We start from the raw sequence: 24354 nt of genomic DNA on the forward strand, positions 1-24354 counted from the left end.
TCTACTTTATAATTTTCTAAGCCTTAAAACTACACAAAATATACCTTATTTTATGTATAATAAAGGTGCTATGGTATTATAATTAAAGAAAAAAATGTACTACATAATAAAGTCGTTTTATTGACCTTTGTGATGGTCATTGATGGCTTGATCGGAATCGATATAACGGCCTGTATTCATCAGTCATTGACCTTTGTGAACACTGATGGAATGATGAGGAACGTAACCTTCTTTCACCATCTTGACCAATGATCCCTTGTAGGTGCTTTCTCTGTTATAATTTTATCTAGTTCCTCATCAATTGTGTTCTGTTTAGCTGGGTTGATAGCTTTTTGCATCAAGTGTACAGATGGCTTGTGCAGGTTGATTGTGGAGCTTGATTGATGGGATATTTTAACCTTGCAGCCTACACTCTGCCTTTGAACTATCAAAGTTGAAACTCTCTCACCGTCATCTGCCTGTCTCTTCAATGTTTAAACCAACCCCCCTCACTGCTGCGTTCTTGACCAATCACTTGGCTTTAACCGAAGACGGGAAATAGAGGACAAAAACAGTCGGCTGCCATTTTCTTTTTGGAGAACAGCTTCACTCTCTCTCTCTGTAAACCCCACCTCCCATCACTGCTGCGTTCTTGACCAATCACGTGGCTTTAACCGAAGACTGGGGGCGGGGAATAGAGGACGAAAATAGTCGGCTGCCATTTTGTTGTTAGAAAAACGGGCTCGTTCGCGAACGACATCACTCATTGAGGCAGCTGCGTGTGTATCTTGAAAAAAAGTTCGGATGCCAAGGTATAATTTTCCGAAATTTAACATTCGTAAACCGAAAAGTTCACAAGCCAAGGGGTTCGTAAACCGAGGTATCACTGTATTTGATTAATTTAACTGTTATTGTCATTTTTCTAATTGCACAAGAGTGCCAGATTGGAATTCTGAATGTGGAATGTGCAGGTGTTGCCTTTGAGATATTTTCTAATGTAACTTCCCAAACACTTGTTAGTCATAAACTTGGTGTAAAAGACACGGACCCTCCCCCTTTTCACCCCCTTGCTTTTTTTTGTCCCAGTTCCAGGGCCCTCCCTCATGTTTCCAGTTTCTTTGTTTCTCTCACTCTCTCGTTTTTCTTCTTCCTTGCTTCCTCCCCCCCCCCCCCCCCCTTAAAAGTTGCCCATGGACTCATTCTGCGGAGGTTTTAGTCTCCTCGGGCTCTGGATGGGAGAGGGATGAGATCACAGAGCTCTAATCCGATGCACCTTTTTAGCATTTTAAACAATAGTATTGTAACCCATTTTACGGTTAGACCACTATTCAACTAAATATGTTTTACCCATTTTGAGATGCAAACGAATGAGTTTGTTTTGCAATATTTTTTAACCCAAACAGCACATTGAGGAAGATTGGGATTTTATCCCCTTTTTTTTGGGGCGGGGATGGGAAAACCACTACAGATGCCTCAACCTGCTGACTGCTTTTGCTTCACCTGCGTATGATCATACTGCCCACAAGCTGAGCATCAGCGAGCCAAAGTGAGGAACCATGAAAGGTAAAGCGGACTCACAACCTGTATGTATATTTTTTGGGTGTGTGTGTGTGTTTAAATCTCAGCTCCACTGCATGCAAAGTGCATGTTATTCCAGTACCTGCACATGATTTCTTTGGAAACTCCTGGTTACCCTTCACATGAGAACATACATGCACCACATCGCCTCGAATTGAACCTACTGACCTCAGAACTGTGAGGAACACCCAGCCACCATATCAGCCATATTTAATCCAATTTTACTTAAATTAACACATTTTATTTATCTATCATGACTATTAACGACTTAGCTGGTTGTCTGTGATTGATGTGCTCCTACGATTGGCCGGTGAGCCGTCCAGCTTCGATAAGTCAGCTTCCTGGGCTGCATCTCAAAACGGACGTCTGAATAGCTTTGTTACCTGCCATTGTAACATGAAATCCTGCACCTGTAAAAAATAGCACATAGGAATCACATCAGCAATCCTGAGAAAGTACTACTTTGTTGATCTTGGGTGGGAAGTTACGATTTGTCAGCTTTTTAAATGCCTGCGTATGCGTGCTTATTACATCTTCGTGACTTTGACAAAAAAAAAAACAGCACAGCGGCCAAATTTTTCCCCACATCTTTGACTCCTCTTCAAGGGAGTAAGAGAACATAAGGTTTGCAGCAGCGTGGTAAGAAGGGGAAAGTTTGTCAGGGGTGGGGGTGGCGGGGTGGAGGGCAGGAGCATTACACGATTCCCACACAGAACTCTGTGCTTTGGCCACAAAGGTTTGACTGAAAGCCCAACAGAGACTTGAAGGATACAGTTGGGATGAGGAAGTGGGAGGGAAGGAATACCACATGTGGGCTCGCAGCTTGAAATGATGTAAGCCTGTTCATCATTGTGCACGCCAAAAAAAAGCTATTGGTTCTTTCATCCCTAATGTGAGATGAATTTTACACACAATAATAATAATTGGATTAAATTGGATGTACCTTTATTCTCGCAGTGGAGAAATTTACATTTCACAGCAGCAAAGTTATGAAAGGAAGAGGAAAGGAAAGAAAGAAGTAGAAAAACAAAATACGGGAGCTGCTGGGAAGGCAGCCACTCTCGCGGTGACTTTACAGGCACAGGATAATTTTTTTTCTGTGCAGCCACACGCGCCAGCGTTCACTCAAGGCAGAAGTAACTCAAATAGATAGAAATCTAGCCAGCTAGCTAATAGATAGCCAATAGCCAGCGAGCTAGCTAGCCAGAGAGCTAGATAGCTCGCTAGGTAGCTGTAAAGTGACTGAGAGTTTTGAAAGGCGCTTATAAATGAAATGTATTATTATTAGTAGTATTATTATTACTATTATTATTCAAAATGGTGGCATAAAAGAATGGAAATACAGTACTCCAATCCAATACTACTAGCTAGCTACCGAGCTGGCTATTTGCTATATATTAGCTATCTGGTTAGCTATCAAGCTAGCTATGTATTACTTCTATAGCTATCTAGCTGGCGATCTATTAGCTATCTGGTTAGCTATCTATTACTTATATAGCTAACTGGCTATCTATTAGCTAGCTGGCTTTCTATCTATAAGTTATTCAGGGTTGAGTGAACGCTGGCGCATGTGGCTGCCACTGCTCACCTTTTGAAAGGCGCTTATAAATGATATGTATTATTATTATTATTATTATTATTTAGCCAGCCAGATAGCTGATAGCTAGCTAGCCAGCTAGACAATATAGCTAGCTAGATCTTTTTAGCTAGCTAGCTAGTTTAAACGCAGCAGTGACCAAGAATTAAAATAATAATCGCCATTTAATTCGATTTCTATGGTGAATTTCGAGTGAGCCAAAAAATGCCGGGCGTTCACATGACTAGGGGGAATTTCTGTGGATAGTTAACATTTTTTAGTAAACCACTGGGAATATTTGTTATTTGTGTGATTGCGTTTGGAAGGAAAACAGAATCTAAAAGGCTAAGCTTGGCAAAATAAATAAAGAAACACTCCCAACGACTGTCCTGGAGTTATTTAGTCAGGTCATATCCCAGTACGGTGTATTTTTATTTATTATTATTTTATCATTGCAACAGATGGTTTGTGTCAAACGATGGCCTCAAATAAAGCCTCACCTTTTTCCAAACTGCCTCTGACCTTCCAACTCCCGAGACGGCCGAGCGGGACGCTTCTGTTTATTTCCAGTTCCTGTTATTATTATAACCTTGACAACCCAACCGCACTGTTTCCCCTATCTCTATCCCGCATGTTTCATTTGCGCCTTTTCAGTTTAAACACGTACGCAGGAGTATATATTATTTAAATACCTGAATGTAATTGACATTTTCTGCCATGTCGTTTCTATTTCTGTGTTCACGTGCAGTCAAGTGAGATTGCGTTTTGGATTTGGATACAGTGAAACCTCGGCTACGAACGCTTTAGCTAACCAACTTTTCGCCGTACGAACGTTAAATTCGAGAGAATATAATCTTGGCATACGAACTATTTTCCCCTCTATTCCCCACCCCGAGTCTTCGGTTAAAGCCGCACGTGATTGGTCAAGATCCATGGTAGATGAGGGAGGGACACACACGCAGAAGTTAGCGAGGCGAGGGGTTACAGAAACACACACACACGAAAAGGAGACGACAGAGCTTGAAACAAAAAAACAAAAGTGAAAAGAAAACAAAAACAAAAGTGAAATGGTGAGAAAATAGATAGAAAACACAGTGAAATTTGGAGTCCTTTCAACTTTATCGATAGTTCAATGGCAGAGTGTAGACTGCAAGGTTAAAATAGCCCATCAATCAGGCTCCACAAATAACTTGCACAAGCCACCTGTACAATTTGAAGAGAACATACACGCAAGGGAACCAGCTATTAATGAAGTTTCTAGTGTGTCTGCTTGCATCTGTTGCAAAAAATGGTGTTGGTTGTCCTTTAACACTCCTTCCTGAAATAATGTCCGATGTAATCCCCCGTTCTGAACCAAATACCGAATGTATCCTTTTTCGTCCTGAATTTATGTTCAGCAGTGGATTTATGTGATCTCTTCAACCGAGGATGTAAAGGATTTTGAGCCATATTGAGGACATGAAGCCATGAAATCATTTTTGTACAAGCTTGAGCTATATTTCTCTCTTCGCTCAGGGGTTCGCTCGGTCTAGCTGCCAGAATATGCTGTCTAATACATTCCTCACAGGGTTAGGTTAGGGGGGAAAAACAGTTTTGAGGAGACCACACGTACGTTCAAGACCGAGCTATTCTAAATAATCAACAGAGGTTTGTACGACGTCCAAGCTTATAATCTACCCTGCAGCATTTTTTGGGGGGGAATCCTGCTTTCATTTACATCTAGGCGAGTAAGAGTTCAAAATAGGAAAGGGGAGTTGTCACTGCGCCCGTCCGTAAACACAAACAGTCCAACTGTTGCCTCGCATTCCCAATCGTGGGTTGGTCCTGCGTTTGCAAAGCCCCCCCCCCTCTGATCCGAAAGACATTGAAAATTGGACTTGTCATTTTTAGAAACCGTATCCGACGTTGTGGTTTACAGTTGCTTGGAATTTGCCTGCGTTTCACAAGATTCCAACCTTGATATTTTCATAGGTGCGTTTCACCGCCGCAGAGCGCCATCTGCGCCGCTTTGCCCACTCGCTATAACAATAGAACCTCGGTTAAAAAAAAAGCTTGTCATATTCGTGACATAATACGTTCCTCATTTACTGCCATTCACAAATTTATTCGGGTATTAAAAATAGGACGTAGAGCGCCATACGAATTCGTTCGGGTTTTGTTTGCTACGCTATGCACAGCGGTGCGTTTATTACATAATGTTATGTCTTTTGATGACTAGGCATAGCTTCTACTCTGTTTAGACGAAAGTCATGGGACACTTGCGATTTTAATGTTCAAGAATAAATAGGGCTTCGTTCATAAATAAATAAATAGAGGGGCCTAACTCGCTTTTCAAGCGAACTACATCACATAGATGGTTTGAAAGGGGAATAAAAAGCTATTTTCATAAAACAGCAAAACCCTTCACTAAATCGCCATGGTGGGGTGAGGTTTGATTTGGATTGTTCTTACAACAGACTTCTTAGACCACATAGGCTTAGGTATGCTGATACCAGAGCAAATGGGGCAATCAGGCCAGTAATAGACCCCATAATCAGGCAGGACAATATAAGTAATCAGTGTAGCCTCAGGGAATAGTCCTCTGCTCCCCCAACCTGAGAGCAGGGACCTATCAGAGCATAGGTCTGGCACCGCCACGTCTGGACAGTAGGGATATATATATATATATATATATATATATATATAGTATATATAGAGAGAGATAGGGCCAGAACTACCAGCAAATTTTAGTTCGCTGACGAAGCCTCCTGGATAAGAAGCAAAACGTCCGACAGCTTCAAGGAAGTACAGATGACGTCTGAAGAAACCTTCTCATCGATGGACTACTCCTGTCCGACTGAGAGCTCACACAGATGTACGTCATACACGTCGTCCACTCCAATTACATGCAAATTGCCACTTATTCCAAAAGAGCTCAATCAATATAATTTTAGTGGTTCCACATGGTTTGGCTGTGACTTCGCTGTTTAGGTGCGACTTTGCACAGGCCTTGTTTCTGTGCCGCTGTCAGCTCAGCACCGCTTTGTGTGTGTTGGACCCGTCGGCTTCCTCACTAACGCGTCAGACGGGAGGACTTTTTTTTTGCCACAGGGAGAAATGAAAATAAGAGCAAAAGGAGAAAGGCTGGTACAGGGTGGGAAGATACCCAGAGCTGACAAATATTTGAGGGTGGATACCCATTGAGCTTATAAATAATGTGCCGATGATACATATTTGAAATTTACGGGCCAAAGTCTACATGCAAAAACTCTCAAGTAGGCATTGTGGATGCAACTTGGAATAGTTCATACTGCTGTATAGTACCTGGTTCCAATTTATTAAAAATTGACAAAATCCGACTTCAACGGCGGAAGAAAAAAAATCATTGGCATCGCCCAGTTTCGAGGACTTGCACACTGCAAGAATCAAGACAAGGGTGCCCAAAAAAATCCTACTGGAACCCTCCGCACCCTGCCCACTACCTTTTCCACTGACTCCCCTCAGGCAGACTGTCTTGTTGATACTTTGAACATTGTCTCACAGTTATTCCTGAGAGGTACCATTTACACGAAGGAATTAGAATAGATTAGCTTTTATTAGTGTGATCCATACTTAATTGCCATATCTTTTTTATGATGATACTAGTGCAGTGTGTTCTACTAGAGACAAATTCCTTGTGTGTTCTACATATTTGGCTAATAAAGATGATTCTGATTTTGATTCTTTAACAGTCAAATATTCACATACTACCTCATACTCATATCTTCTTCTGTCTTATTATTTTGATCATTATCAAATACAATATTATACATACAATGTATTATTATGATTACCTAGCTAGCTAGCTACCTATTAGTTATCTATTAGCTAGCTAGCTAACTTGATCTATTTGAGTTATTCCCGGTTGAGTGAACACTGGCACATGTGGCTGCCGCCGCTCACCTGACTATCAAGTGACCTTGAGAGTTTTGAAACGCGCTTATAAATATATATATTATTATTATTATTATCATTTTGGATCACGGTTTGGTCAGTGCGGTCTTTTTTTGGGGGTGGATGGTGACCACATCTGAAGCCGCCCGCACATATCCCTCGGCGGTCGCGAGTAAACTTTCTCACATTAAATGAAGGTCACAGCGTAGAATGTCAGGCGTTCGATTGACTTAGCAGATTTTGCGCACAATTTGCAGTCTGGGGAAAGAGGTGGGGAAGGAAAAATAAATAAAAAGAATGTGACGCAAAAAATGTCCAACTGCTGAAAGGTTTGACTCCTTCTGTCGGGGCTGAAAGATTTTCGCTGTGGAAATTGAATAATACAGAAAATCCCCGCATGTATTTGGGTGTCACATTAAAACCGTTTCCATGAAAAAAAAACTGCCACTGTTGACATACAGTCTGTCGACAGTCATTACATAAGCATAATTTAACAGCATAACAAGTTTCTCGCCCCTCCCATGGAAAATTTTGAAGGTTTTCTCGCGGGTCTGCAATGTGGTTTCACGACCTGACATCATGTGCTTCGATGCGTCAGTTTGATTTGTGTGCGCTGTTCCATGCAGCGGGATTGAGGACAAAAAGAGTATTTATATTCTTACTAGTATTTTATGTATGTATTTATTTATTATTTATGTATTTATTTATGTGTATGTATGTATTTATTCATTCATTTATTTACTTATTCATTTATTTATTTACATGTTTATTTATTTACTTATTCATTCGTTTATTCACATGTTTATGTATTTATTTATTCATTTATTTATATGTTTTTTCATGTATTTATTTATCAATTCATGTATCTATTTATTTATGTATTCATCTATTCATTTATTCATCTATTTATCCATGTATTTATTCATCTATTTATCTATTCATTTATTTATAATAATAATAATACATTTAATTTCTAAGCGCCTTTAAAAACTCCCAAGGATACTTTACAGTCACTGGATTTTTCTGTGCGGGTGAGCAGCGGCAGCCATTAGCGGCAGCCATTAGCGCCAGCGTTCACTCTACCCGGAAGTAACACAACAGCAAAGTTATGAAAGGAAGAGGAAAGGAAAGAAAGAAGTGGAAAAACAAAATATAGGAGCTGATTAATCTATTTATCTATTTATTCATTTAATATTGATGAAGGATGAGGAAAATGTTCTCCCAGGAGAAGGACACCATTCAAAACGTTTTAACTTGTCACTCTGGCAGAATTTTTGGCACGTGACTATCAAAAAAAAAGGCATGGCCTTCTTACACATTTGTTATGTCTTTCTTTCCTTGACAGACAGCTACGGAGGATACGAGAATCACCTCTTTAAAGGTAATTATAAGTTTGTTGCGGAACAGATATGAGACTGGACGAGCAGACAGATGGCAAGAAAGCATCACGTCTTGTTTTCTATCATGTGTTGCAGAGGAGGAGATCAACGTCGAGGAAGAAGATATCCCGCCGTTCAGAGGTGAGGGCCGCACACATGCACAATTTGCAAGCCCAAATCGATTATTTTGCATAATATGCTGATGATCCGAAACAAACTCCTGGAATATTCCCAGGTCGCACTCGAGGAGGCTGTGTGAGATGCCAACAGAGCCAATCCCTCCAAGTGGCCGTCAAAGTCCTTTACGCGGTAGTTGCCTTCCTGATCATCATTGTGGTCGTACTGGCATCACTCGGTGAGTTGTGATGGGTTTGATTGACACCTTGCCAAAAGATATTAACAGGGGAAAAAAATGTAAGATGCTTTTTATGAATGTATAGTCTACCCTGGAACATGTTTCTATTTTAGTAAAGGACAGCACTTGGTGTATCAATCAGCACCAAAATTAATGGCAATAGCTTAACAGTTTCCCCAAACTGCTTTGTCTCCAGTCTTTAGGAAAGTGGACTATCTTTCCGGAGAAGAGCTGATCTATGAAAAGAAGATCACCAGTGCTCAGAAAGCCCTCGACGGTAACGCTTCTCCGCTGTGCATCATACCCACTTGTTTTGCTGGAGATCCGTCTACATAAACACCCGCCTTTCAGAAATAACTAACTGCTCAGGTTGTCTGGATGTGAGCCTATACAGTGAGGAGATAACTCGCCTCAAGCAGGAGTTCGAGGACATCCAAAAAATGCTCCTGGGACAAGAGCAGGTACCTTAGATCACCGTGGAATTGCAATCCTGTTATCCAAGGACTTACAAAATATTCTTTCCGGCTGCTGTACCTCTCAGGTCCTGGACCAAGCCTCTCAAACTCAGACCAAGCTGACAGCCACTAGCAAACAGCTTAGCACAGATATGCAGAGCCACGTCATGTCCATTAAGGTTCTTAACCAGTTGTTGGTGGGATACCAAGACCAGGTGGAGGGTTGGAAAGACGTGCTAGAGGAAACGGAAGAGAGAATGAAGACCCTGACAGATGATCAATATGATGTCAAAGCTACCGCGCAGCAAATCAACACAACTGTGGCACTTAGGTGAGTGCAACGCCGCGAGACGTGCAGGCGCCAAGTCAAAATCTGTGCCAATGAAGACTATGTAATCCAAAATGGCCCCTTTCAGTCGACTGGGTTGAAATGTTTTGCACGCAAATAGTCACCGCAATCATCTGACATCGGAGGTCCAAATCTTTACGATAAACCAAGGACCCCTCGGCGCATGCTGTTGCCATTTTAGAAATTTCTGAGTCAGCACCGGTACGCTTTTGAAGGACCACATATGGAAGACATTTGGCTTTGCGGCCAAAACCCAATAAAGAATAACAGCAATTCCAGACCGAAACTACAGTTGATGGACTTTGTCATCCACATGTTCCTTTCCATGCGTACCATACCAACCGGGAATATGCATTTCCCGCTGACAACTTAGCTGTTGTCATCATTTGTCGATATGATCTATCCTCTGTAGTACCATGTGGATTGACGCCCTGCAGAGGAAATCAGACGAGGAAACTTTGGTCCTCCAGAAGTTGACCAGCGACTGGCAGAACTACACTCAAATTCTGGGCATGATTAAATCCAATGCGAGCAGCAACACGCAAATCTTACGGTCCCTGCAAAACAGTATTGTGGCGGACCACCAGAGGATATCCATTTCCTCTGAGATGTACTTCGACCTCAGTCAGCAGGTACTTTTCTTTTGTTACTTGCTAAAATAAACTAATCTATTTACTCTTATGGTGCTGAATCCAATCCAATAACTTCGCTGTCATCTGATGCCATGTCCCCTTCAGGTCATGAACCTGCAGGTGCAACTCGACAACGTGACAACCTCCATGGATGAACATGAAGAGAACATGCACGACCTGCACTACCATTCCAAGTATGTTCGGGATTGCAGTTAATGCACCACTTATCATCTCCACAAAAATGAAACCCCACACAAAACGGTTATCTTCAATGTGAGGTACTACGAAAACCGGACAGGAGAACGTTTCTTGGCATTGGATGGACGTCTGAACTCCATCGAGATGGAGATAGAAACAATCTCATCCAGCATCAACGCCACCGTTAGTCATGTCCAGAGTATGTACAAGTACATCAACATTGAGAGCTCCACCTGCCAGAGCCGCCTGAGTCGACAAATGGAAGACATGCAGGTCATGACGACATAGAAACACCAAATTTGCTCTGATGGTTTTTGACAGACCACATTCTCACAAGGGTTTTCCTCACTCTGGCTCTCCTTGCAGAACTTAAACAGCAGCGTCTTGTTGCTTCTGAACTCAGCGGATGCACTGAGGCAGGAGCACGTGCTGTTAAATGTTCGTCTGGATGTGGATGTCAGAAACTTGTCTATGGTGATGGAGGAGATGAAGCTGGTGGACACTCACCACACGCAACTGATCAAGAATTTTACGATTTTAAGAGGTAGTCAGCTTGAAAAACAACAAAACACACCACACTGTCTCACTTTGATCCATCCACAGGTGTTCCAGGACCGCCCGGCCCTAAAGGTAACCGCGGAGAGACTGGGTCAAAAGGACCCATAGGACAGACCGGGGGCAAAGGTGATCGAGGTCCAATAGGCGGCCGTGGATCGCAAGGAGAAAAGGGCTCTTCTGGGCCAAGAGGTGCACCTGGTCAATCTGGCCCGAGTGGCACTCGAGGGGGCATAGGTAACACAGGACTTAAAGGGAGCCCCGGTCAACCGGGACCACGTGGTGAAAAGGGTCAGAAAGGTGATATGGGTCCACTTGGTAAAACCGGAGTGCCAGGACCAAGTGGTCCATCGGGGATCCAGGGACAAACAGGACTACCGGGTATAATTGGACCACCGGGGCCCAAGGGGAAACCAGGGCCAACTGGGCCTCCCGGACCACCGGGAACTCCTGGACCTCCAGGAGTACAGCACTCCCTTGATCAATCATGGACGGAGCAGAGAAACCAACGTGCTGCTGGAGCCAAAAGACAGTAACCAACCAGATTTGGAAGTAGGCTCAAGTTTAGCGGTTGTATCACAGAAAGCTGACCGATTAGGTCATTTTGTAGCTTTTGTTTTTCGGAGCAGGTACTCTGAAGATGACACTTTGCATCTGCTGTGTTCAAGGTGAACAATTCATTTCCAACGCACCAATGGCCATGAGCAGTTCACAATACTGTACGAACAACGGTGCGCTTTAAAACCTACTTCAGCATTGGAACAAGTATAAATGCCGACGTCTAGATGTAATTTTTTTTTATAGTTTATTATTCATCGATGAAAAGGTTTCTTCAGCCGTCATCTGTACTTCTTTGAAGGTGTCGGACGTTTTGGATTGGATTGGATTTGCCTTTATTAGTCTCACAGTGGAGAAATTTACATTTCACAGCAGCAAAGTGATGAAAGGAATGAAAGTGAAATTTTGCTTCTTATCCAAGAAGCTTCTTCAGCAAACTAAAGTCTTACTGGTAGTTTCGGCCCTATATATATATATATATATATATATATATATATATATATATATATATATATATATATATATATATATATATATAGTAAAGTCTCGTTATATCGATATCGGATATATCGATAGTCCCGGTTATATCGATACTATTTCTATGCACGCACAGAGAAAATTACATGCAAACAGGGTCGGATATATCGATAGTCCCGGTTATATCGATATTTTTTCGGACTCCCTTGAATATCGATATAACGAGACTTTACTGTATATCCCTACTGTCCAGACGTGGCTGTACGACTGAGAGCTTACAAAGACGTTTATTATTGAACATTTAGAACACGATGCTGGTTAAAAGCAACATTTATGACAACAAAGGCTAATCTACGAAGTTGAATTTTTTTTCTCAAATCGGAATAAAATCTGAAGTATTTTGTCCATGGACTAAAAATAGCATTATATATTAACACAGTTTATACTTCTGCTCTGACAGCAGAGTCTGGAAACGTCCTTTCTCTCAAAGAAATTAAAAAGAAAAAAAAACACTAGTAGAGAACTCTATTTTTTCATTTTTTGGGGGTAATTAAAGTGCAATGAAATGCAACTGGCTTGTATTGAACAATAAAAGTAGACGATGGTCTCGCTTATGTCCGACTCGCAGAACATGTCTATCCCAAGGAAAGGGAGCGGCTTTAATATTAACTCAAAACACATGTTGGTGGCTCCCCTCACATTTTTTGGGGTTTCCGCCACTGATTTAAAGAGACTGTCAAAAATCTCATTGTGCCAGGGACTCAACAAAAAAAAATATATATATATACTGGATAATGCAACGTAAAGTAGAGCACAGCATCATATATGTCTGCAGGCCTATATGGCAGATATTTCTTATTCTCTGATGTCATCCGATAGCCTTAAAGCAGGGGTATTAAGTTATTTTTTGCCGCGGGCCACATTGTAGTTATGGTTTCCTCTCAAGGGCCGTTACGAATTTGGGGAAGAAATTAGAATGTTTGATCCCCTCCACGTATTACATACAGAGCGCACAACACGTTAATGAATAACTAGTTCTCCAATCTGAAGTCAAGAATAATCCTTGTTATTGTGGTTTACATCCAAAAATATGACATTTTGGTTAGGATTTTAGCAAGCATCACGGAATTTCACAAGTTTGATTTGCTTTCGCGGGCCGAAAAAAAATGATGTGGGGGGCCGGATATGGCACCCGGGCCTTGACTTTGACACCTGTGCTTTAAAGGGTCGCAATTTCCTTTTGTTTTTCATTAAACACGAGACTTTTACCCCATTGTCTTGAATCACTAGAGGTATTTTTCGAGATTTCAAATCACTCAAGAGTAATGTCCAGCGCTTCATATTTCAGACTGTCAGGCAGCCACAATCAAATTGAGGTTCACTTAAGGGATATGGGCAAACTTCGAAGAGTGAAACCTCGGGAGTGTTTATATTGGCGGGAATCTGCTCTCATTTTCATTTTTCCTCCACTGTTCTTATATTGGCAGTGACTTTTGAGCGTAATCATATTGCAACAGGTTAAAGTCCAATCATCCCAATTCCCTGAAACCATTTCTCTTGTAGAAAATGGCAGTCCGACAGAGGGGAGAAAGGAATAAGTTGGCTGCCAAGTCAGTCTTGAGTGCAACTTTGTGTCGTAACCACTTGCAATACACCCAGGTAGATACCCCATGAAGTTTTGGCACATGCGCTAACTAAACCCCCCCGCCCACGCAGGTCTTTAGACGTGATCTAACTTCACTGTTGACAGGCCCCCCCAAAGAGCTTTTTACACTGGCAGCTGTAACAACACAAGCCTTCCAAGTGGCTATGAATCTGTTTGCGTGCCAGCAATGACGGGAATCACACCTGCCGCGGCACAACGCCGCAAAAGTGAACAAAGCACCAAAAAAAAAAAAAAAATGGCGCGCGCCAAATGCATACCACAAAGTACATCAACAGAAACCTGCCCGGTACAGTCTAAGGAAGTTTATAATGAGACTCTACCAAGGGCAACAGTGGGCGGATTTGTCGCTTCACACTTTCCGACCGCCACAGGCTCGTTTATTCCCTTAAAAAGTGGAGATTATTTTGATTTAATGCATACACCGAGCTTGCATGGTACCACAAAATACAGTAAAGTCTCGTTATATCGATATTCAAGGGAGTCCGAACAAATATCGATATAACTGGGACTATCGATATATCCGACCCTGTTTGCATGTAATTTTCTCCGTGCGCGCATAGAAATAAATATCGATATAACAGGGACTATCGATATATCCGATATCGATATAACGAGACTTTACTGTATTACTGAAAACAAACAATCCCAACCAAGAAACACAAACATACTTTTTTGGAATTGGTATGAATTATTCTTCTATATGTAGCCTCTGATTGGCTGGTAACCAGTTCAGGGTGCCCCCCCCCACCTACTGCACAAATTCAGCTCGGCTAGGCTTAAGTACGCCCGCGATCCATATGAGAATAAACAGATTAGAAAATGGATGGACATATGATGCTTTGAATGAAAATACTCTAAATCAAAGTCAAGGTCAAGGCCCGCGGGCCAAATCCGGCCCGCCACATCTTTTTTTTTCGGCCCGCGCAAATTGTGAAATTCCATGATACTTGCGAGAATCCTAACCAAAATTTCATATTTTTGGATGTAAAGCACAATAACAATCATTATTCTTGACTTCAGATTTGAAAACTAGTTATTCGTTAATTTGTTGTGCGCTCTATGTAATATGTGGAGGAGGCTAAACATTCTAATGGCTTTCCCAAATTCATAACGGCCCTCGAGAGGAAACCATAACTACAATGTGGCCCGTGGCAAAAAATGACTGAAACCCGTGCTCTAAATTATTACATATTAAAAATGGTGAAGGAGCAGTATTAAAAACCTCTTTGTTATTTCCCTCAGTGCGTTTTAGACATAACAGAGTCCAGCTGCAGTTCACTTCAACTGACTTTTTGCAACTGTTCCGTTCGTACGTGCTGTTCTCTCACTCTCTGTTTTGGTACTACAGAGCGAAAGAATGAGCTTGCTGATGAAGTGCAGCAGCCTCGCCGCAGACGGGATGTTAGCGATTACAAACCCAAATAAAATAGCTCTTGTTATGCAACCAGATGTATAGTACCTGTTTAAAAAAATGGCCTCAGACATTCTGTAACCACTGACAAAACAAACAGCGGGATATATTTGTTTATTTGGTTTGAGGTTGAGTTGCTTGTTAAGAAACTAGTTGGGACGCAGACCGCGTGTTAAAAGGTTTAACAAAATAAAATAAAGTTAATGAAGCGTCGTATGTTTGCTTGTTTATCCAGCCTGACTCGAGGAGCCAATTTTCAAGCTCATAGAAAACGAGATGCCGTTCGTTTTAAGGATTGGCCGCATTTCTTTCATTAATCCGCTGAAATCAAGACGGCTCCCATTGAATCGTTGGAAAGGATTCAGGTATTTGTATCTGTGACCATTTGAAAGTGCGTGTTTTCATTTGGACACAGAGTCTTCTCAAGTACGTTCGCCAACCCCTTTGCACGTTACTAAACACAGGAGAAAATAATGCAACTTTGACTTGCTCCAACACTCCCAAAACATGCGAGTTGGGAAATGGAAAGCTCAAAATTGTACATAGCTTTAAACAGGGGTCACCTCTTTCGGAAAGTCAGCTTTGTGTGTGTGTGTGTGTGTGTGTTTGTATGACCAGTCTTGTGAGGACCACTAACATTTTATACCATACGTAGTGAGGACATTTTTGACAAGTGAAGACCTTTTAGCCAGTCCTCACAAGTTTTTCATTCTAAAGGCTTCTAGAGGGTATATATATATGCATTTGTTAAAGTTTCAGAGAGGTTCCCACAAATTCACCCAAAATGATTTTTTGGTGTGTATTTTCATTTCACTTGGATATACACACTTTTTAGTCACTGTGTGTGTTTTGTGTGTGTGTTTAATCAGAGTAAAAAGTTCATATCACAAAAAGTAAAACGATATTTAACTAAATTCACTCCAGGGGTGAGGACTTTGAATGTACCCATTCAGAAACCTCACTCCTACTGTTATTTCAGTTTGAAGTCCACTTTTTATTGCTTTGTTTTTAAAGAAGTTGAAGTGGGAAATGGGGTGACATTTAGTGCTCAAATGTAACACTAGTTCTTCTCTAAACTTATCAGCAACGGTGGTCCTCACTTCTTATCTGGAGTTATCCGGACTTCACAAAAAACATTGAAACAGGAATGTGTGTGTGTGTGTTACAAGTCCCGCTCTACCCATTATGTGGTGTGTGTAGGTGTGTGTGGTCCACATTCAGCATTTTCAACCACCAGCAGATGTTGGGATGACCACCATGATAGTTGTTATATTTATCATGTGCCCATTCATGTGTGGGCGTGCATGCACATACTTGAGTGAGTGACCAGACCACAGAGAGGATGTCTATTGGAGTTATTATTTCCGGAAATCTAACAAGATAGAGAACACCATTAACCGTTTGCAGACTATTTGGCACTGTTTCCAAAATGATATCACTACCCCAGTTTTTAACAATGAATGAATAAACGAATAGCAGAAATGACATTTTATCTTGGAAGGTGGGTATGATGACCCCGAACCCTCTAAGGTCAAAGTCGGTCTCATACACATGTGATGGGACCATTTTAATGCGGAGCAGCCGAGTTCTTATTTCCCTGCAGTTTTCAACACTCTACCGATGCTCAAGCATCTGCCATGGTGACTCAGGTTTTCCGAATAAGGCCTAAGGCCAGCGTGTTTTTAGCGACGCCCAACTTTAGGCACCTAAGTAAATATTTGTCACTTTTGGATCAACATTTCAAACTCGTTTCTGTGGTTGACAGAATTAAAAAAAAAACAGTAGAATAATATCCTGGTTCCGAAAGTTGTACATTATTTAAAAGTTACAGGGGGCAGGCAAAGTATTAGTAAGGGTCTTCTGTGCAGCACATGACATTTTTGGAAATGGGGGCGTGTGTCATCTAACGAAAATGAAATTAGGACTCGCTTTGTCCTTTCGTCATAATAATTTCAGGACCAAGTGTGCATTTTTCTTTAAACCATTGGTGCCACCTTTTCGGGTACTTCTGTTCAATAACATCATTTTGTAGCATTTTCGTCCATCCATCCATTAATATTTTATTTCTGAGCATTTCTTTGGGCATTCAAAGTTAATTTCATACGTCTGAGTGATTTTTTGGACTTTACGCTACATATTTTTTGTGACCACTTTTGCAGTTCATGAGACTAAAATACACCAGATGGCACTTTTATATTCAATGTGATGACTATGGGTAAATATTTGTTACTTTAAACCTAGTTAGTATTGGATAGTCACTTATTTTGAATATGCGTATAAATCATCAATCACTCTAATGGGTACATGACTAATCAATTTTGCCCCCCCCAAAAAACCCCAAAACATCTGTCATCACACACGTCATCACCATTGTGAAATTATTGGACGTGACCACTGCGCCACCTAGCGGTGATAAATCATCATGACAACATATACATGACAACTCAAAAGCTTGAGGCGGCGTCTACCCAAAATGAACTCGAAACACAAGCAAAGGAATTCCAAAATGCTGGATGTTGGTTTCTTTGGGAGAGAAAAAAAATTGTATGAACTTATGAGACATTCTCATCAAAACAGGAAGTCCGCTGAGTCACAAAGCATGACAAATCTTCAACCAATGCAAAACTCATCCATTTTTGACATCTGGTGTACACGTTTTGTGGGTTACTGATTATTCACTGTGTATGAATACAGTTAAGATAATCAAAACAGATGGTTATCCCCAAGTGTATTTATATCACTCGAAAATAGATGTGTTTAACCTTTGACTTCACCTTATTTTAACTAGGTCAGTTTCTATGGTTTTATATTTGTATAAAATGAGGTTTTAGGTTTGGAATTTCAAGTTGCAATCTGCTCCTGTGAGTCTCTTACTTCTTTTCAGTTAACGGACGACTGCATAAGTGATCCAAGTCATTCAACAATAAAACAAAAAATAAAATGTAATCAAAATATTTGGACTTTTTGCCATCACCGGTACCTTGATTCCGCTGGAAGACGTGTTGAAATGGGATGTTGGGTTAATCTCTATCCATCCGAAGAAGATACTCGGCCTGGCCCCCCCAAAAAAAATACAAAATTAAACAGAGAGAGGCCATAGTTCATATCACAAATGGACGCCGTCATACCAAAAAGCTGACTGGGTCGTTGGGTTTGATTTTGGAACATTCTTGCAAGGCTTCGGTGAGTGCGGGCATGACATATTTCATCAAGTAGTTTCTCAGCGGGAGAGCTTTAGCTTCGAGTAGCTCGTGCTCCTGCCTCTTCACCTCTGCTAAATTGTTTTGCTGAAGAAGAGAGGGGGGGGGCATTTATGGTACAATAGATCAATATTTTTGTGAGTAGGATGTTTGTAAATATTAAAAAAAAAAAACAATTAGAGAGCAGTGTGTGGACATTTAATGTGCGGTATGCTACTAACAAGCACGTATTTATAGTGAGGATTCAAAACAAGTTATTTAACCCTTTTATGCGAACCTGCTACCTGATGACATAAGTTTTTTTTTCCCCCACAAAGTTTTACTTGCTATAAAATGAGTTTGGGAAAAAAAAATACGATGTTGCCTCATTACAATACAGTGGTGTCTAGGAGATTTTGAACTGCCTTTGTTTACAAAAACAAACTTGAATACAACACTAATTTCGGAAAAGAAGAAGCTATCTAGCTAGCTAGCTATCTGGCTGGCTGGCTGTTAGCTATATAGCTGCAAATCAAACCTCTGAAGATGGAGGACACTGACTCGCTGTGGTGACCCCTGAAAGGAAAATAAGAAGCTACCTAGCTAGCTAGCTATGTATTAGCTAGATATCTTTCTGAGTTGCCTCCGGGCTGAGTGAAGGCCTAGCTAGCTATCTGTTAGCAATCTATTCGCTAGCTAGCTTAATATCTATTTGAGTTACTTCCGGGTTGAGTGAACGCTGGCGCGTGTGGCTGCCGCTGCTCACCCACAGAAAAACCTATACTGTGTCTGTAAAGTGACCTTGAGAGTTTTGAAAGGCGCTTATAAATGAAATGTATCATTATTATTTTTATTATTAATGTACCCAAGCTTCATACTGCGCTGCCATCTCGATGAGCATGGCCTCGTTCATGCGTTTCCTCTCTGCCGCTTCCTCCGCTTCCCTCTGCTTCCTTTCCATTTCTCGCCTCCTGTTTTCCTCCTCCTCCTGCTCCTCGGGACTCAATCCGTAGTTTTTGGGAGGTCCTACCACCTCGATGACGCTGCACACAATCTGGCTGAATTCAGGGTCGTCATCTTTCACCTCTGCGGGCGACGAGAAGCACGGATGGGAGATTATATGCTATGCGTCCATCATCTTTCATTCGTCATGACGTCATGATTTAGGAATGTTACCGAGATATGTGGGATATATTTCCAGTTCATCAAAGTAGTCGAGGGCGGTTTCAGCGGCCCTGCTGAGTTGGCGGAATCTGGCCAGTCGAGGGATGAACTCATCTTGGGTTAAGCCTCTTTTCTGGGCCTCACTCTCGGGAAGATTTTGTACTTTTTTGGTCAGAAACTCATCAGATGCATCCAAGGCAAAAACATATTCTAGAACACCCCAAAAATTAAAAGAAAATCAGTTATTTATATAATTTGAAGATAAACAAGCGAGACCAAATACAGGTAACATCCGACTTATGACCGGGTTACGTTCTGACTAAACGGTCGTAAGTCAAAATGGTCGTAAGTTGAAATGCATTCAAACTGTTGAATAGAGACTCGGAGGCTAAATGACTCGCAAACCCCTCCCCTCTGGTGCCATCACACGGTCGATTACTGTGCGAGAGTGAGATGCTGGCTGTCCAAAATTGTCGTACACGTTGCTGGCCTTCTAGCGCGTTACGGTGCCAGGCATACAATTAAAATTTGGAAAATAGGGTCTGCAGGTTGTGGTCACAAGTCGAGTTGGTCGTAAATCGGATGTTACCTGGACTTAAAAGGCCAACCTGGTGTGATATTATTGTAAGAAGGTGTCCCGTCGGGCAAGTCTGGGTTCTCTCCATCTTCGGCTGAGCAACAAATAGTCATCTCACGTCAACCTTATGTTGTTATTCAGCACAAAGTATCCAAACACCTGGAAGAAACTTACCGCTGAACATCTGACTCGCTTGCTCAAACGTCCTCGGGAAGCCATACAAGACAAATCCTTGATTCCTGCAAGGCTTTGAATTGAGCTTTTCTGTCAAAATTTCTAAGAGGAGATCATCTTCCAATCGACCTGATGGCATCAAAGAAAAAAAAAATGGTTCATTGAGAAATATTGATCACAGCAATCATAGCTGTCGGAAAAACGGGGGGTTGCGCACAAGACCTGCGTTATTTTCCATGCTTGCTTTTAGAGTTTCCAGTTGGTCCTGTGCCATTTCCTGTTCACTGACCTCAGCATCGATTTTACCCATGGTGTCTTTCTGTGGCGTAACAAATTAGTTTCTTCTTATGTCTTTCCTCAATGTATAATTCAAAACTGGGATCATCCATCTCGTCAGACATGTTACGGTTAATTCGTGTTAGTTAAAACTTTCAGGGGTAGGGGGGTTTCACTGACCAGCTGCTCCATCTTTTCGTTGATGACCTCACGGATGTTGATGTGATGTATTCGATAGCGCTCGCACAGGTTGGCCGCAAGTTCGCTTTTACCCACGGCGGGCGGTCCAGTCAAGCAGATTCTGATTGGCTAAACCACAAAAAAATAAATAACTACATGAATAAATAAATAAATAAATAAATAAATAAATAAATAAATAAATAAATAAATAAATACACAAATAAATACACAAATAAGCAAATAAATAAATACATACATAAATAAAAACAGCTAGCTAGTTTGTTAGTTAGATAAACAAAAACAAATAAACAGATAGATAAAAAATGAAATGTAAATTTCATTTTTTCATTTCATTTTTTTGTAAATTTTTTTGTAAATGTAAATTTCTCCACTGCGAGACTAATAAAGGCAAATCCAATACAATCCAATAAATAAGTAAATAAATAACATCAACATCTAGCCCACAGGTGCCAAAGTCAAGGCCCAGGGGCCAAATCCGGCCCGCCACATTATTTTTTTTCGGCCCGTGAAAGCAAATCAAACTTGTGAAATTCCACGATGCTTGCTAATATCCTAACCAAAATTTCATATTTTTGGATGTAAACCACAATAACAGTCATTATTCTTGACTTCAGATTTGAAAACTAGTTATTCGTTAATTTGTTGTGCGCTCCATATGTAATATGTGGAGGGGATTAAACATTCTAATGGCTTCCCCAAATTCATAACGGCCCTCGAGAGGACACCACAACTACAAAAAAATGACTTTGACACCTTTGATATAGCCAGTGCCAAATTAGCTTTAAAAAAAAAAAACGTATCATTTTCCAATTTCCAATTGGGAGGACTTACGAGTAGCTTTCTTGTATGTCTGTATTCTTCCACGAGAGCTTCTACATTCTCAATGATGCCGCCTTCTGCTGACCAGATGAAATTAAAGGAGTCTTTCACAACAAAAGCATCCAGGCGAAGATCTATGCTTATATACTCCAGCTCCTCTTGCTAAAAACAAGAGAGGAAGTGCCGAGTTTTAAAATGTGCTTTGTGATATTAAAATTCTCAAAACAAAAATATCCCCAAGACGGATGTACTTTTTTAAATCCTACACCTGGTATGTGTACCTTAAAGGCTTTCATATCGATGGCTTCATTTTCGGGGACCTGACACACTCTTCCTGGTCCAAGCACATGGCTTATGGACTAAAATACAAAGAGCAGAGTTGTTGTTATTGATGAGAAAATAGCATCAAAAATTGAAGGTGAAGAAGGAGAATACTCTAAACTTTTTTATTTTGTTCAGTCATTTACCTTCACTATGTCCCCTAGTTTGCTCTTGGAGTCGTCAATCGCAAGAATATATTTGGCCTTGGGTTTGACCTCGATTAAACTTTGTATCGCTCTGTTAAAAAAAATACAGCGAACTAAGCAAATACAAAAAAATAAAAAAAAATATATAAATAATATTTAAAAGTGGCAAAGTACTTAGCGAGGTCAAGCACGTGGATGGTGGGGATGTAATTTGTGCCCTCGCCAAATATGGGAACTTTGGTACACTCAGACAGCCAAGACACCTATGTCGCAAATATAAAATGAGAATAATAAAACTGGGAAACTAAACAGATAGTGATGGAAGGATAATTAATGTACAGTACCTTGTAAAAGTAGTGAAAGAGATTTTCTCCTTTTCCGTACTGTATCCCCGCTGCCAAAACGTAGCCTTTCAATTTGGTTTTTTTCTGAAATATATATTTAAAAAAAGACAAACGGCACTGAATTGCATGTTACTTCACACAACGTTGTTTGTGGATTTATATTTTTCTTACTCCCGTTCCCAGTTTGAGGACTTGTTTCTCCGTATTGTTGTGATGTTTAAAGCTGGGATGCGGACGTCTTTTTCGGAACTCTTCTTCTGCTATAAATCTTTCTGGTTCGTCCTACGGGAGGGAAGCGTCGTTAATAGCGTGGAGACTCTGTTGACCGGTCGCCCACGCTCACCGCATCCGGTCTCTTCGTCATGGCCCACGTTAAGACGGTGGACACTAAAATGAAGGTTTTCTTTGATTTGAAGTTCTCCATTTCACCATGAAGGGCTATAAATAACAGTGAAGTAAACATAGTATCATTACGAATGCAAGATTTTTTTTAACTAATTCACTGATAGACGATGTGCAAAAATGTGTCCACTCTAGTGCTATTTTCACTCAAATTGCAGAATATTGAGTTTTAGGATGACATAAACATTCAATGCAGAGTAAGAAACCTTACTGTATTCTTTCATTAGAAAAAAGTTAATCCCTAAATTGTATGGGCCTGGATTTATCTGAGATTAAAATGGGGGCGGCTGTTCAAAAGGCAAACGCTGCCCCCTCGTGGGAGGGAAAACATCGCCAGAGGTCTGTCCAGCGCTTTTTCAGCTAATAAATTCGGGAATGGGAGTGAATGACTTAAAAATGCAGTTGTTAAAATGCTGGGCTTGCCCGTACAATGCACCAAAAATTTTGAACAAAGGATTTTGTTGGACTAAAAAAAAAAAAATCTAATCAACTTAAACTGTGTATTGTCATTTTTCAGAAAGGTTCAAAAAATTCTGCACTTGCCCTTAAAACTTAACTTGCGCAAATGGAAGGTGAATGTGCAACGTGCGCAATAAAATAGGTCATTTGCTTTAGTTGTTAGCTTTATTTTGTGAATTTATTTGCTATGGATGATTTTAGAGGCATTTGAAGGGCTCGCTCAATGTTTTTTTTTTTTTTTTTTTTAGATGGGGGGTGATGTTGGTGATTCTAATAACAGTTTGGGACGAATCAAATATAGGGTTCTTTTGTCGTTGCTGACCTGTGACCGCCCAAGTTGCCTCTTCAATGTTCTCTTGGGTTGCATTTTCGGAGATGTTGTACACCACCACGTCACATTCCAGCAAGCGTAGGAGAAGTTCCTCTCTGCTAAGTGACTACAAGACAACATTGCGACTTTTTATTTTAGGTACTTTTTGCAAACAGCACCAATGAACGCACTGGACATTTTTAACGTACCAAATACTGCTCATGCAAAACGTTGGCTTTCTCACAACTGGATGGAGACGACACAGTGCCGACCACCAGGAAAGAAGGTTCACTTGTCTGAGATTCGGCGTCATCCTCATCCTCCGTCTTCTCCCCGCAACTCGATAAATACTGTGCACGTAAATTGAGGAGAAGGGGGAAAACGTTCTACATACTTGGCAATAAAGATGATTCTGATTCTGATGAATTGGGGATTGTTAATTTATTCTTAATTAATGTCACGTGTGTACTTTACCTCAGCGATGTGTTTGGAAGAATATTTGTCGACGTCGTTCACAAAAATGCGTCGGCAACGTTTTTTGTCACCCATTTTGAATGAACGGTTCGGCAGCCAATGTTAATTCGGGTTTGGGTTGTTAAAACGTTTTGTTTGTTTCGGAGTTTGACCCGAAATAATCACCGAGGAGACGAATCAACGTTTCAAGGGCGTCTACGTCATCACCGAGCGACGATAAACCGAGTTTACCGGTAACCATGGAAACTTGTTACTGCCTACTTCCAGTTAAAGTCGCCACAAATTCAATTGTTTTTTTTTTTCTCTAGATTCCTTGCTTGGAGAAAATCATACGAACGGTTAAATAACTCTGACATGTTCAAATAATAAACAAAAGGTAAAAAAATACAGATGTCAGGATCGCATATCGTCCAACGGTGCTATGCATC

General features: G+C 40.9%; 2 protein-coding genes across 2 annotated transcripts; one reads left to right on the forward strand and one right to left on the reverse strand.

Annotated features, from left to right (window-relative positions):
* Positions 1-1180: 1180 nt before the first annotated feature.
* On the forward strand, positions 1181-11861 carry scara3 (scavenger receptor class A, member 3). The gene is made up of 12 exons (XM_089022113.1): positions 1181-1542; positions 8391-8426; positions 8521-8565; positions 8660-8779; positions 8976-9056; positions 9131-9240; positions 9321-9565; positions 9996-10215; positions 10321-10409; positions 10494-10686; positions 10780-10957; positions 11017-11861. Exons 1-12 carry the CDS (start codon positions 1536-1538, stop codon positions 11502-11504), a joined length of 1812 nt encoding a protein of 603 aa, XP_088878239.1. The 5' UTR covers positions 1181-1535; the 3' UTR covers positions 11505-11861.
* On the reverse strand, positions 1554-24077 carry ak7a (adenylate kinase 7a). The gene is made up of 19 exons (XM_089022112.1): positions 23927-24077; positions 23662-23802; positions 23465-23579; positions 22625-22719; positions 22453-22563; positions 22282-22365; positions 22112-22200; positions 21938-22028; positions 21752-21829; positions 21483-21632; positions 20631-20759; positions 20397-20493; positions 20175-20303; positions 20032-20094; positions 19436-19633; positions 19125-19345; positions 18209-18367; positions 18061-18133; positions 1554-1967 (listed from the first exon to the last, which is right to left on the reverse strand). Exons 1-18 carry the CDS (start codon positions 23999-24001, stop codon positions 18101-18103), a joined length of 2058 nt encoding a protein of 685 aa, XP_088878238.1. The 5' UTR covers positions 24002-24077; the 3' UTR covers positions 1554-1967; positions 18061-18100.
* Between the last annotated feature and the right edge of the window lie 277 nt (positions 24078-24354).

This window comes from Hippocampus bargibanti, linkage group LG19, assembly GCF_051943395.1.
Source record: "Hippocampus bargibanti isolate YZ-2025 linkage group LG19, ASM5194339v1, whole genome shotgun sequence".
Lineage (NCBI taxonomy): Eukaryota > Metazoa > Chordata > Actinopteri > Syngnathiformes > Syngnathidae > Hippocampus > Hippocampus bargibanti.

What these genes read in the sequence shown, in the direction of transcription:
- scara3 (XM_089022113.1), top strand. An exon ending in CGAGAATCACCTCTTTAAAG is followed by an intron (nt 8,427 to 8,520) that starts GTAATTATAAGT and finishes CATGTGTTGCAG; the next exon opens with AGGAGGAGATCAACGTCGAG. An exon ending in TGCTCCTGGGACAAGAGCAG is followed by an intron (nt 9,241 to 9,320) that starts GTACCTTAGATC and finishes TGTACCTCTCAG; the next exon opens with GTCCTGGACCAAGCCTCTCA.
- ak7a (XM_089022112.1), bottom strand. Translation starts at nt 24,001, where the DNA reads ATGGGTGACAAAAAACGTTGCCGACGCATTTTTGTGAACGACGTCGAC. An exon ending in TGACGAAGAGACCGGATGCG is followed by an intron (nt 22,564 to 22,624) that starts GTGAGCGTGGGC and finishes TCCCTCCCGTAG; the next exon opens with GACGAACCAGAAAGATTTAT. An exon ending in CACGTGCTTGACCTCGCTAA is followed by an intron (nt 22,029 to 22,111) that starts GTACTTTGCCAC and finishes TTTTTTTAACAG; the next exon opens with AGCGATACAAAGTTTAATCG.